Source organism: Oncorhynchus gorbuscha, linkage group LG10 (genome assembly GCF_021184085.1).
Source record: "Oncorhynchus gorbuscha isolate QuinsamMale2020 ecotype Even-year linkage group LG10, OgorEven_v1.0, whole genome shotgun sequence".
Taxonomy (NCBI): Eukaryota; Metazoa; Chordata; class Actinopteri; order Salmoniformes; family Salmonidae; genus Oncorhynchus; species Oncorhynchus gorbuscha.
In genome coordinates, this window is record NC_060182.1 from 13,499,225 (window position 1) to 13,514,261 (window position 15,037).

General features: G+C 42.6%; 1 protein-coding gene across 1 annotated transcript in view; it reads left to right on the plus strand.

The window, feature by feature from the left end:
* The first annotated feature begins 14,505 nt into the window (after positions 1-14,505).
* cttnbp2nlb (CTTNBP2 N-terminal like b) overlaps positions 14,506-15,037 on the plus strand; it is a 38,664-nt gene continuing 38,132 nt past the window's right edge. The window contains exon 1 of the mRNA XM_046364949.1: positions 14,506-14,622. Within this exon, the coding sequence (XP_046220905.1) occupies positions 14,617-14,622 (6 nt within the window). The 5' untranslated portion in view covers positions 14,506-14,616. The remainder of the gene's footprint in view (positions 14,623-15,037) is intronic.

The window sequence follows — 15,037 nt, forward strand, 5'->3', positions numbered from 1 at the left end:
AGTCACCTGTAGGTTCCCCTGTTCCCCAGTCACCTGTAGGTTCCCCTGTTCCCCAGTCACCTGTAGGTTCCCCTGTTCCCCAGTCACCTGTAGGTTCCCCTGTTCCCCAGTCACCTGTACGTTCACCTGTACGTTCACCTGTCTAACAATCACTTGTAGGTTCCCCTGTTACCCAGTCACCTGTAGGTTCACCTGTTCCCCAGTCACCTGTACGTTCACCTGTTCCCCAGTCACCTGTACGTTCACCTGTTCCCCAGTCACCTGTAGGTTCACCTGTTCCCCAGTCACCTGTAGGTTCACCTGTTCCCCAGTCACCTGTACGTTCACATGTTCCCCAGTCACCTGTACGTTCACCTGTTCCCCAGTCACCTGTACGTTCACCTGTTCCCCAGTCACCTGTACGTTCACCTGTTCCCCAGTCACCTGTACATTCACCTGTTCCCCAGTCACCTGTACGATCACCTGTCTAACAGTCACTTGTAGGTTCACCTGTTCCCCAGTCACCTGTACGTTCACATGTCTAACAGTCACTTGTAGGTTCACCTGTTCCCCAGTCACCTGTACGTTCACCTGTCTAACAGTCACTTGTAGGTTCACCTGTTCCCCAGTCACCTGTACGTTCACCTGTCTAACAGTCACTTGTAGGTTCACCTGTTCCCCAGTCACCTGTACGTTCACCTGTTCCCCAGTCACCTGTACGTTCACCTGTTCCCCAGTCACCTGTACGTTCCCCTGTTCCCCAGTCACCTGTACGTTCACCTGTTCCCCAGTCACCTGTACGTTCACCTGTTCCCCAGTCACCTGTACGTTCACCTGTTCCCCAGTCACTTGTAGATTCACCTGTTCCCCAGTCACTTGTAGGTTCACCTGTTCCCCAGTCACCTGTACGTTCACCTGTTCCCCAGTCACCTGTACGTTCACCTGTTCCCCAGTCACCTGTACGTTCACCTGTTCCCCAGTCACTTGTAGGTTCACCTGTTCCCCAGTCACCTGTACGTTCACCTGTTCCCCAGTCACCTGTACGTTCACCTGTTCCCCAGTCACCTGTACGTTCACCTGTTCCCCAGTCACTTGTAGATTCACCTGTTCTCCAGTCACCTGTACGTTCACCTGTTCCCCAGTCACCTGTACGTTCACCTGTTCCCCAGTCACTTGTAGGTTCACCTGTTCCCCAGTCACCTGTACGTTCCCCTGTTCCCCAGTCACCTGTACGTTCACCTGTTCCCCAGTCACCTGTACGTTCACCTGTTCCCCAGTCACCTGTACGTTCACCTGTTCCCCAGTCACCTGTACGTTCACCTGTTCCACAGTCACCTGTACGTTCTTCTGTTCCCCAGTCACCTGTACGTTCACCTGTTCCCCAGTCACCTGTACGTTCACCTGTTCCCCAGTCACCTGTACGTTCACCTGTTCCCCAGTCACCTGTACGTTCACCTGTTCCCCAGTCACCTGTACGTTCACCTGTTCCACAGTCCCTTGTAGGTTCACCTGTTACCCAGTTGTGTGTAGCCCTGTTAACCTTTTTATATCTGGAGAGAGAAATAACAATCTACCAACATCAATTTCTCTAGCTGTAACCTATAAAATAAGGAAAGTTTCGGCATCACTGTGCCTTCCTCTGGGTAATGTCATGAATGCTTGAACCAGGTTATAAGCTAATATGCTGTAGAAAGAATATACATTGATAAGACGGGCCTGAGATCAAAATAAATATTCAGACCACTAGGCGTCAATGTTTTTAGATAGTAATCCATAAATCCTACCTGGATTATCAAAGAGAAGGATGCATTACACACAGACTTATACCCAAAGCCCACAGATCACAATACCTTGCTATGTGCGGATAGTATGCATCCCCTTCCCCTCAAGAATGGTCTACCATTTAGCCAGTTATGCAGGGTTAAACTAATCGGATAGTATGCATCCCCTTCCCCTGAAGAATGGTCTACCATTTAGCCAGTTATGCAGGGTTAAACTAATCGGATAGTATGCATCCCCTTCCCCTCAAAATGGTCTACCATTTAGCCAGTTATGCAGGGTTAAACTAATCTGTGGCCACCAGTCAGATTTTGACAGCAATGCTAAAAAAATGACAGATACATTTCAAATGAGAGGCTACAAGTACAAAACTCTTAATGCTGCAATGATGAAAATAAAACCAAGAGAAGAATTACTAAAAACTCAACCAAAGAAGTAAAACAACGCAACCATCTTTTGCACTAAGTACACCAAGGGTTCGGATAAATTATTATTTATTTATTTTAATTTTATTTAACTAGGCAAGTCAGTTAAGAACGAATTCTTATTTTCAATGACAGCCTAGGAACAGTGAGTTAACTGCCTTGTTCAGGGGCAGAACGACAGATTGTTACCTTGTCAGCTCAGAAATTCAATCTTGCAACCTTTCGGTTACTAGTCCAACACTCTAACCACTAGGCTACCTGCTGCCACAAATGAAAGCAACTCTGAAAAATCACTGGCATATTCTGCAATCAGACTAGAAAATCGCACACCTCTTCAAGGTATCCCCACTGGTGGTCTATAAGTGTGGTCGCAATATTGGAGATAGTTAGGTGAGATCTGACCTGCCCCCCCCTGAGCCCACTCAGATACTCTTGACACCTATCCTAAATGGGAACTACAAATGTGGCTCATGCACACAGTGCAACAGCACTATAAAGACATCCTTCAGACACCCACATACAGGTGGAAAGATCCCTGTTAGAGGTATCATCTCATGCAAGACAAAGGGAGTAATCTGTCTCATCAACTGTTCATGTGGAAAAGCCTACGTAGAACAAACAAAAATACAATTAAAACAACGCAGAGCTGAACACTGCTGCTCAATCAGGTGTAAGAACATTGACTATCCAGTAGCAGCTCACTTTGTTGAAGCTAACCATTCAATCTCCTCCCTCAAATGCACAGGCAATGAGCATGTTCTCTACCAAGTAGAGGAGGTAACATTGAGATCCTACTACTACAAAAGGAGGCTTACTGGATATCCTATCTAAACACATTGACCCATAGTGGTTTGAATATTGACTTTGATCTCAGGCCCTTCTTATGAACACATTTTCCTTTATGTTTTTATATTATAACAATAGCATAGTATATTTAATATGCCATATATTATTTTGAACAGTTTCACTAATTAATCTTAATTAACTTAATCATTATGATTATTGTCATTGGTTGGACTAATTGCACTGTTTGTCTACATAACCTGGGTCAAGTATTCATGACATTACCCTGAGGAAGGCACAGTGATGCAGAAACGTTGGTAAATGACCATTAAATTGCTGGGAGTTTATACATGGAGTGTGCCACTTTATGTGTGCGACTTTATTTTAATAGTTTATAGATTATTCGCCATTAGTCAGCACCTCCACACAAACTATTTTTCTGGGTGTGCACCAGCTCGTGTTTTTAATCTAGCTGTAACCTACCTAACACAGAACACCTACTGGTCACTGCTCAGCCTGCTATCTCATCATTATAATGATAATAACAGACTAGGATTGTGTTCATAATCTATTTATCTCGGCTGTACGTGGTGTAGGCAACAGTGTTGATAGTCTGTCTGTACAGAGGGTGGACAACAGTGTTGATAGTCTGTCTGTACAGAGGGTGGACAACAGTGTTGATTGTCTGTCTGTACAGAGGGTGGACAACAGTGTTGATTGTCTGTCTGTACAGAGGGTGGACAACAGTGTTGATTGTATGTCAACACAGTGTACATTGCCATTCAGGTTTCAAACTGCCACAGTGATTCAGCAGTCTGAGACACACACACGCACACACACACACACACGCGCACACACACGCACACACACGGGCACACACACACGCACACACACGGGCACACACACACGCACACAGAGGCGACCCATCATGCAGGGTGTGTGGGGCTCTGATTTCGCCCCACCTGTTAACAAAAAAACAAGTATGATGATGGCATTAATACATGTCACATTTCAGTTTGTAAACAATGTAAAAAATAATAATAATTCAATTAATAAAGCCACATACAACCATGGTCTCTTTATTTGCTTTCTTGCATAAGGCAGCTCCAAAATCTAGGTATTTCAGCCTAGCTCAGTGCTTTCTGTGGTGGTGTGGCAGACAGTGGAAACTATGGAGGGTAGGGTTTGGTAATGTTCTCTAGTTGTGACTTGATTGGCTCAGTGTTCTGTCATTCATGGGGACACTACGTCACCGCAAAATCTATGAGGACAGCTCGAAAATTCAATTCTGCCATAGATTTACATTACAAGTGTCCATCCAAGAAGGCTCAAGGTAATATCACGTAATATCTACCTTAGTTTTGATTAGACTGATCATATTAACATCATATTTCCAAAATATTAGCTAGCAAGCTAGACAAGTAGTCATCATCATGAATCAAGTTGACAATCTACTAGCAAATCCTTTTCAATCCTTGTCATATGAAGATAAATTATAGATAAAACGTATCACTGCTCATCGGCCATTGGACATAATACTAAGTGTATGTTGTTTAGTAAGCTGTTAGTAGCCCATGTGTCTCACCCTAATAATTTGGTCCCTTTCCCCCTCATAATTTAGCCTACTGTTCTGACTTGGTGGTGCACCTGTAGCCTATAGCCTGTTTTAGAGTAATGTCATCATCAAATTTTTATTTGTCTGCTTATATGCCCGCTTTATTTATCCTACGGTTCTGACTTAGTGTACAGGGAGAATACTGTAATAACGGCCTATGTTCTGAATTTTGTCACTGTACATTTCAATGTACAAATAGCTATATTGACTACCTCCGTCCTAGCTCGCACATTGTCTTAATCTAAATTACGGATTGCCTCTTGCCTCTTATCTGCTCGTCGTTCCCTTATGCCATAGTTTGTACATCTCAATTGTCATTAGAAACTACATTTATTTAAGCAAGTCAGCCATATCAGCTATGTTTTTTTAAAGGCAGTAAATGAGGTCAGAATGAACTGCCAGAAAAGGCTCCGCTGAAAGCGAGGTGTAGCGGATTCACTCCCTGGTGCTGAAAAGAAGCTCTGCTGTTGGAACAGCTTTATGTAGCCCCTAACAGTTTGTGGGCACCGTTTGTCACCGTTATAGTGCAATTCATGTATTGTTTAGTGTTGTGTTGTGTAGTGGCTTTGCTGGCATGCATCTAAAAAAAATGGTTGAGTTTTCCCCAACAAGATTTACATGCTAAAATCGCCACTGCACACACACAAACACACATCCACCGGGTACAGGCAATATTCCAGTCTCAGATTGCTAAGAAATAATGGTTATCTTCCCTTTCATACAGGACAGAAGGTAAAGTGTTCCTCTGGGGTTCTGGCACATTGTCTGAAGGGTGTGTCTCCTATCTCAATGTCCGCTCCAGTGAGATCCATCCAGGAGTGGCTGATCCTGTGCAGTTCCCAGACAGACATTATGAAGGCAGTAGAAAGAAAGAGGAAATACGAGTTCTGAGGCAAAGGGCCCACGTGTCTTTCTTGTCCCAATGAACCTGTAGTTGTGTTCCTAGTCTATAGAGAAACACTGAACCTCTGGTGGTGTTACTAGTTGTCTATAGAGAAACACTAAACCTGTAGTGGTGTTAAGTTGTCTATAGAGAAACACTAAACCTGTAGTGGTGTTACTAGTTGTCTATAGAGAAACACTGAAACTCCACTGGTTTAGAGTGCTGGTGAGACCATATGGAGAACCTGTCGTTTTGGTGCCTTGTTACCAGTTGTTCCTTGCAACTGTGACAGCCCATTTCAGGTTCTTCTGAAGTCTGCACTTGTTCACTTCCTCCTCCCAAGTTTTCAAAAGCATTGGATTGGTCATTGGTATGTGGAAGACAGTGCTTCAACCTGGGTCATCAGTCAGTCAATGCACCAAAACGGTCTTATCCCACTGAGCTAAGGCCTTGGCATTAGTTTGAGGAGCTAATGAAAAGTCAAGCCTTCACATCTCAGGGAAGGTTACACATTACATGTGTGAAAGGGGCAGGAAAGCTGGACTGAAGGTTCTGTCAAGGGTTCCATCCATTGGCCACAAGGGGGAGTAAAAGAACCATGTTAAAAAATACACTGCCATACTCAGAGAGTAGTCAAATCAAATCAATAGTTATTTTATAGATAGGTCCAATAGCACAGTTCTGACAGGAGAAAGAAAATGTTCAAATGTTCAAATGTACAATAGAAGAAGACTATTTCCCTTCCAGGTAATAGGCCATTTATAGTATTGATTGAACATATTTTTGTGATTTAAAATCATGTGATGTCTTCTTGATACTAACTAGGCTATGTGTTCTGGTTTATGAGCATGTGCAACAAATGGAATTTCAACAAATTATACAAAAAATAGGCCTAGAGGCAAAGGTACAGTCAAACTTCATCAGGTAGCCTTAAGCGAATAGCAGTGATAGCTCTGACATCTTGTTCAAGTAGGGGAGAGTGAACTAAGGTGAGACATTTTTTACATTCAGCATCAGTCCATCAAGGGGAATATATACTGAGCAAACATAACATGTAAAGTGTTGGTCCCATGTTTCATTCTAAAAAATGTTGTGTACAGATTTGTTTACATCCCTGTTAGTGAGCATTTCTCCATTTCCAAGATTATCCATCCACCTGACAGGTGTGGCAGGTAGATGGGGACAATAAAAGGCCAATCTCAAATGTGTAGTTTTGTCACACAACACAATGCCACAGACATCTCAAATTTGAGGGAGCGTGCAATTGTCATGCTCACTTCAGGAACGTCCACCAAAGTTCTTGGCGGATCATTTACTGTTCATTCCTCTACCATAAGCTGTCACCAGTGTTGTTTTAGAGAATTTGTCAGTACGTCCAACTGGCCTCACAACTGCAGACCACGTGTAACCATGCCAGCCCAGGACCTCAACATCCAGCTTCTTCATCTGTGGGATCGTCTGAGATCAGCCACCTGGACATCTGATGAAACTGAGGAGTATTTATGTCTGTAATAGAGCCCTTTTGTGGGGGAAAACTCATTCTGACTGGCTGGGCTGGGCCTGGCTTCCAAGTGGGTGGCCCTATTCCCTCCCAGACACACCCATGGCTGAGCCCCTTCCCAGTCATGTGAAATCCATAGATTAGGGCCTACTGAATTTATTTTGATTGACTGATTTCCTTATATGAACTGAAACTCAGTGAAATCATTGAAATTGTTGCATGTTAAGTTTATATTTTTGTTCAGTATAGTATTATTTCCAACAAAGATATATACATACAGAACCAAACAAACATTTGGGCACATCTACTCATTCAAGGGTTTTTACTTATTTGTACAATTGTTTACATTGTAGAATAACAGTGAAGACATCAAAATTATGAAATAACACATATGGAATCATGTAGTAACCAAGAAAGTGTTAATCAAATCAAAATAGATTCTTCAAAGTAGCCATCCATTGCCTTGATGACAGCTTTGCACACGCTTGGCATTCTCTCAAACAACTTCATGAGGTAGTCACCTGGAATGCTTTTCCAACAGTCTTGAAGGAGTTCCCACATATGCTGAGCACTTGTTGGCTGCTTTTCCTTCAATCTGCGGTCCAACTCATCCCAAACCATCTCAATTGGGTTGAGGTTGGGTGATTGTGGAAGCCAGGTCATCTGATGCAACACTCCATCTCTCTCCTTCTTGGTCAAATAGCCCTTACACAGCCTGGAGGTGTGTTTTGGGTCATCGTACTGTTGAAAAACAAATGATAGTCCTGCTAAGCTCAAACCAGATGAGATGGTGTTTCACTGCATAATGCTGTGGTAGCCATGCTGGTTAAGTGTGCCTTGAATTCTAAATAAATCACAGACAATGTCACCAGCAAAGCACCCCCACACCATCACACCTCCTCCTCCGTGCTTCATGGTGGGAACCACACAAGACCATCCTTTCACCTACTCTGCGTCTCACAAAGACATAGCGGTTGGAAACAAAAATGTAAAATTTGGACTCATCAGACCAAAGGACAGATTTACACCGGTCTAATGTCCATTGTCCGTGTTTTTTGGCCCAAGCAAGTCTCTTCTTCTTATTGGTGTCCTTTAGTAGTGGTTTCCTTGCAGCAATTCGACCATGAACAGTTGATGTTGAGATGTGTTTCTTACTTGAACTCTTTGAAGCATTTATTAGGGCTGCAACTTGTGGTGCATTTAATTGCTGATTTCTGAAGCTGGTAACTCTAATGAACTTATCCTCTGCAGCAGAGGTAACTGTGGGTCTTCCATTCCTGTGGCGGTCCTCATGAGAGTCAGTTTCATCATAGCTCTTGATAGTTTTTGCAATTACACTTGAAGAAACTTTCAAAGTTCAATATTGGCTGGTCATGTCTTAAAGTAATGATGGACTGTAGTTTCTCTTTGCTTGTTTGAGTTGTTCTTGCCATAATATGGACTTGGTCTTTTACAAAATAGGACTATCTTCTGTATACCACCCCTACCTTGTCACAACACAATTAATTGGCTCAAATGCATTAAGAAGGAATGAAACTCCACAAATTAACTTTTAACCTGTTCATTAAAAATGCATTCCATGTGACTACCTCATGAAGATGGTTGAGAGAATACCAAGAGTGTGCAAAGCTGTCATCAAGACAAAGGGTGGCTGTTTGAAGAATCTCAAATCTCAAATGTATTTTGATCTGTTTAGCACTTTTTGATACTACATTATTTCATAGTTTTGACGTCTACACTATTATTCTGCAACGTAGAAAATAGTAAAAATAAAGAAAAACACTTGAATGAGTAGGTGGCTTGAAACTTTTGACAGGTACTGTATGTTTCAGGATGTAGAGTATCCCTGGAAATAATCAGAATTCATGTTAACATGACAGTTTTGACAACATATCTTGTCAAAAAAAGTGGTCTCTTGGCACATCTTAGTCCGGGTATGGGTTAAGTTGAGCCACGGGACAGGATAAGTTAAGTCACGGGTTGGAATAAGTTGAGTCACGGGACGGGTTAAGTTGAGCCACGGGACAGGATAAGTTAAGTCACGGGACGGGATAAGTTAAGTCACGGGACGGGATAAGTTAAGTCACGGGACGGGTTAAGTTGAGCCACGGGACGGGATAAGTTAAGTCACGGGACGGGTTAAGTTGAGCCACGGGACGGGTTAAGTTGAGCCACGGGACAGGATAAGTTGAGCCACGGGACAGGATAAGTTAAGTCACGGGACGGGATAAGTTAAGTCACGGGACGGGTTAAGTTGAGCCACGGGACAGGATAAGTTGAGCCACGGGACAGGATAAGTTAAGCCACGGGACGGGATAAGTTAAGCCACGGGACGGGATAAATTGAGCCACGGGTTGGGATAAGTTGAGTCACGGGACGGGTTAAGTTGAGCCACGGGACGGGATAAGTTAAGCCACGGGACGGGATAAGTTAAGTCACGGGACGGGATAAGTTAAGTCACGGGACGGGATAAGTTAAGTCACGGGACGGGATAAGTTAAGTCACGGGACGGGATAAGTTAAGTCACGGGACGGGTTAAGTTGAGCCACGGGACGGGATAAGTTAAGTCACGGGACGGGTTAAGTTGAGCCACGGGACGGGTTAAGTTGAGCCACGGGACAGGATAAGTTGAGCCACGGGACAGGATAAGTTGAGCCACGGGACAGGATAAGTTAAGTCACGGGACGGGATAAGTTAAGTCACGGGACGGGTTAAGTTGAGCCACGGGACAGGATAAGTTGAGCCACGGGACAGGATAAGTTAAGCCACGGGACGGGATAAGTTAAGCCACGGGACGGGATAAATTGAGCCACGGGTTGGGATAAGTTGAGTCACGGGACGGGTTAAGTTGAGCCACGGGATGGGATAAGTTAAGCCACGGGACGGGATAAGTTAAGTCACGGGACGGGATAAGTTAAGTCACGGGACGGGATAAGTTAAGTCACGGGACGGGTTAAGTTGAGCCACGGGACGGGTTAATTTGAGCCACGGGATGGGATAAGTTAAGTCACGGGACGGGATAAGTTGAGCCACGGGACAGGATAAGTTGAGCCACGGGATGGGTTAAGTTGAGCCACGGGACGGGATAAATTAATCCACGGGACGGGTTAAGTTGAGCCACGGGACGGGTTAAGTTGAGCCACGGGACGGGATAAGTTAAGTCACGGGACGGGATAAGTTAAACCACGGGACGGGTTAAGTTGAGCCACGGGACGGGTTAAGTTGAGCCACAGGACGGGATAAGTTAATTCACGGAACGGGATGAGTTGAGCCACGGGACGTGTTAAGTTGAGCCACGGGACGGGATAAGTTAAGTCACGGGACGGGATAAGTTAATCCACGGGACGGGTTAAGTTGAGCCACGGGACGGGTTAAGTTGAGCCACGGGACGGGTTAAGTTAAGTCACGGGATGGGATAAGTTGAGTCACGGGACGGGATAAGTTAAGTCACGGGACGGGATAAGTTGAGCCACGGGACGGGATCAGTTGAGCCACGGGATAAGATAAGTTAAGCCGCCTACAAATTTCAGTATGGAATGAAATATTACCTCTACCTTTTTAAAACCATGTCTTTATTTCCCAAACAGAATTCAACACAATAACAATAGCTTTTTTGTCTTTTAATCATTTTATCAATCTTTTAACACAGGCTTAACACCTAACAAACACGTTGTACACCTAACAAACACTTTAAACATAGTCCAGGCCCTGTTCTTACCTCATATCCCAGCAACAATGGGAGGAAAACACCTAAATCTGCTTAACTTGCCATTTGCTCAACTTACCCCATGGCATTGGTTCAACTTACCTCACTGCAAACATTTGGACTATTTTATCACAAACAGCTGCAAGGATGCCCTTTCACGCTAGGTTTAGGATCTCATATTGATGCTTATAGAGACCCCAACAGATGTATAGAACAATATTTAAAGTATCTACTTTGGTTTACATACAACTATCATGGAACTCTAACAATAAATTTATTTGATCATCAATTTTTTTTTACCAAACTTGCTTATCACTTTTTACATGTGTTTTCTTCCTTCACAGACTCCATGAAATGATAACCTCTTTGTAAATATTTGGTTAGATTATACATTTTGTGTATGGTTTCCTAGAAATAAGGGCCGCTCAACTTACCCCACACTCTCCCACAGGCCTATTAGATTGCTAATTGGGGGACCCTGTGTTGAAGCCAACGCGACTCCATCTGGGCACTTCCCCATTTTGGAAGCAATAAAAATGCATGTATTACTGTCTACATTTGTTTAGCCACATTTATTCTATTAATTTATTCTATTTTATATATTATGTGAGCAAAACATAAAATATATATATAAAGATATATATAAAAACATTTCCCTTAAAGTATAATTTTTTTGAGATTACTATTGTTACTCTCCCCACTACAACAACAAAAATACCTGAATGCATGTCCTTTTGTTCTTGAAACATTTAAATACTGTAGGACTACATTCCTATGGAGGACTGCTCCTACTGGGGAGTGCCAATATGGCCGACCGGTGATTTCAAAGCTTCCCAATGACCAACACATAGCAGAAATCCAGTGTTTACAGTATATACATCATTGCTGTTTTCGGAATTGACTGATGGTGACTCAACTCAACTCTGCCTTGATATAAGAGAACGGAGTTGAGCGTTCCTCAGCTAGCGTTCCTTGAGTATAACGGGAAGTAGGGGTGCTGAGGATGCTGCAGCGCCTCCTGAAAAATCAGAATAATACCAACAACAAAAAAACAATTTTTTTTTTCACAACAGTAGTGCTCTGGGCCTTTACGAGCCACTGTATCTGGGCAGACACATTTTCCCAGCGATATTAAAAAAGATTCTGTTAATATGTCAAATGATGAAGATGCATGAAATGTTTATAAAATTAATAAAAATATCGGACCTGCAAATACAATGACTCACTATATATTCAAAAGTATGTGGACATCCCTTCAAATTAAAAGATTCAGCTATTTCAGCTATTTCAGCCACACACGTTGCTGACAGGTGTATAAAATCGAGCACACAGCCATGCATTCTCCATAGACAAACATTGACAGTAGAATGGCCTTACTGAAGAGCTCACTGACTTTCAATGTGGCAATGTCATGGCATGCCACCTTTCCAACAAGTCAATTTGTCAAATTTCTTCTCTGCTAGAGCAACTAGCAACTACATATTAATGCCCATGATTTTGGAATTAAATGTTTGATGAGTAGGTGACCACATACTTTTGATCATGTAGTGAAGATTCATGCAATGTTTTTACTGTAAAGGAGATCTTTCCAACGCTACTATTGTCCACAATGGACTGTGAACCCACAACCTTCTGGCCCAGAGCCCTTTCAGAACTCCTGCATTGGCATGTAATGAATAACCACTTCTAAAACAGCATATCTAAGGCTCTGGTCTGTCCAAGAAATGATTGTAAATGGTAGGCATGTTCTCTGCTATCCACTTCATGTTTTAAGTATTATTTTGGCTATAGGGGATTATTTTTTCAAACCTTCATGGAGGATTTAGGTGAAATATATTTTGCTGAAGGGAGGGCCATCCATTTTCATTTCAGAGAGGCCAGATTTTCTCCATGTTACCTTCAGTATAAATGGCATTCCCTCCCTAAACTTTACCTGACTGAAATATATGAAACTGATCATGACTACATTTAATCCAATTTCACAGCAATTGGTAATCAACATGCAATAATACCTGTATACTGTCAACCGTTGCTGGCTTCATTAAAATGATTTGTGGACGTCCTTGGTCTTATGTATTTGTTTGAGGGCCTATAAATGAGGCCAGCTTTACCATATTATCCTGGAGACATACCTACACACTTACTTTGCGTGAATGATATATCTCAGCTTTAAACAGTGTGACGTTCAAGTATAAAATCATGTGTTTTGTTTCTTTCTATTATGTGGTTGCATGAAATAGCAAATGTGAATTCAACAATTCCATCTTTGTGGCTCCCTGATGAAACAGTAACATCCATTATTGTATTTAAGCTTAGCCAACCTGTACTTTATGGCTTGGTAGTGTGTTGAATAGATTCCACGATCCGGACCGGACATGAGCTAATGCTCGGCTCGTTCTCGAAAACAGTGTGTAATCCTATGTAAATTTTAATCTACGCCCATGGTGACGTGTAGCACCGCCCACCCGGCGAAATGGCGTGAGTGTGTGTGTGCGTGGGTGTATCCCTTACGCCTCGATCACACATACACTGTTTTGCGCAAAATGGTAGGCAGCATGATCAGGATATGTGAGCAACAACAAGTTCAACATTCATCTTCTGCTTCCATTTCTGGCAAGCCGTTTTTGCATAATTCCAATGTATGAACCACATAGAACGCAATGCAAAGCAATTCTGCAAGGCAAACGCAGCGTTCCATTGGAAATGCATGTATATTACTTCTGGTGTACCAAAACGCAAATGTACTGTCGGTGTGAAGCGTCAGCCAGCTGGTTCTGGGGCTCTGTTGACAAACACAAACAGACCTCAAGGACAGCAACACAATTACACCCAACCAAAAAAAGCATAGCCTTTCTATTAAGAAGTGCCATAGACAGGCCATGTGCCCACTGCCCACAAAATGAGCTGGAAACTGAACTGCACTTTCTAACCTCCTGCCAAATGTATGACTATAAAAGGCATATATTTCCCACCAAGAATAATACAATTAAATAAAGTTTTAAAATGGTCACATCCGCCAAATAAAATAGGCGTAGACCTTACCGTGATATGCTTACTTACAAGAACCTTAATCAACAATGCAGTTTTAAGAAAAATATGAGTTAAAATTAAAGAGTAACAATAAAACAACAATAATGAGGCTATATACAGGGGGTACAGGTTCAAACACAAATACAATTTGAACAAACTCCTGTATCTGTTAGGTGAAATGAGACCGTGTGCAATCACAGCAACAAGAAAAGTTCAACCAGTGTAACAGAAGCACCAACCACTAATAATATAATATTTTCAACATTGTTATTCTCTTGAACATTATTTTGTGAGTAGACCTTTTTATTCTGCCTGCCGGCTGTGAGACCACGGTGTTATGCCGTCGCCGTTCGCAAAGATTGATACATGTTAATGTATGATTATTTTTGTCTTTGTTTCGTTTAATTCGCTTTGCTGGTTTTTGTCTTTGTTTTGTTTTAGTTTTTTCACTTGCTTTCCAAGCAAATAATACCCCTTTGAATTTAATTGACTTGATATTCTAGCCAAAAACAGAGAGCGCTGGGTACGCTATGTGAACAAGCCTAGAAACCACCAGTATGAATAGATCTCGGACCAGTTCAACCTGCCTAAATCCTACGCTGAGCCATTGGAGGAAGAACGAAAATCCGATTTTAGATCAGCGTCTAGGCGCAACTTTAACCAACACACCCAAACAAAGAGTTTTACCCCGTCGCTGCGAGCCCGCCCCTGTCCCTGTCCACCACTGCTAAGCCAGTCTACTATTGGTCAGAATTTTGAAATACGCCCCATCGATAGGCTGTCTGTCTTGTCAAAGACTGTTGTCTTATTCGCCACTGGGATAAGCGCTCGGATACTCGGGTTCTACTATTCATTTTTATTTAAACGTTTACGTTTGTATGTTGTTGTAAAATTGATGAAGTCAGGACTTAACGCATGAAGGTATGTGAATGTAGGACACTAATATTACCATATGATCGCAGGTTCTTTCATGATCTTTAATTGTGTGTGCGTGATTTGAGCAAGTGAGCGTAGCTGGCTGGCTGGCTACAGTACCGGACTGTCCTGCCAAGTATCCCGCTGGAATAATAGGAAGGGAAACTTTGTAACCACTAGCTTGGTTGATATCTAAACGAGGATTGTAATATCCAGAACTTCCAGATGGTAGAATAAGATGGTATCTGCTCTATGAATTGCGTTTCTATCTGTAATGTTCTACATATTTCACCACTGAGTACAACCCTGATTTGTTGATCATCTAGTAGCCGAGAATTGTGAATGCGCATTAGCCTAATAGGAACCCAAGACACTCTTTAAATAGCATACAAAATAGGTACACCTACCTCACCTTGTCTCT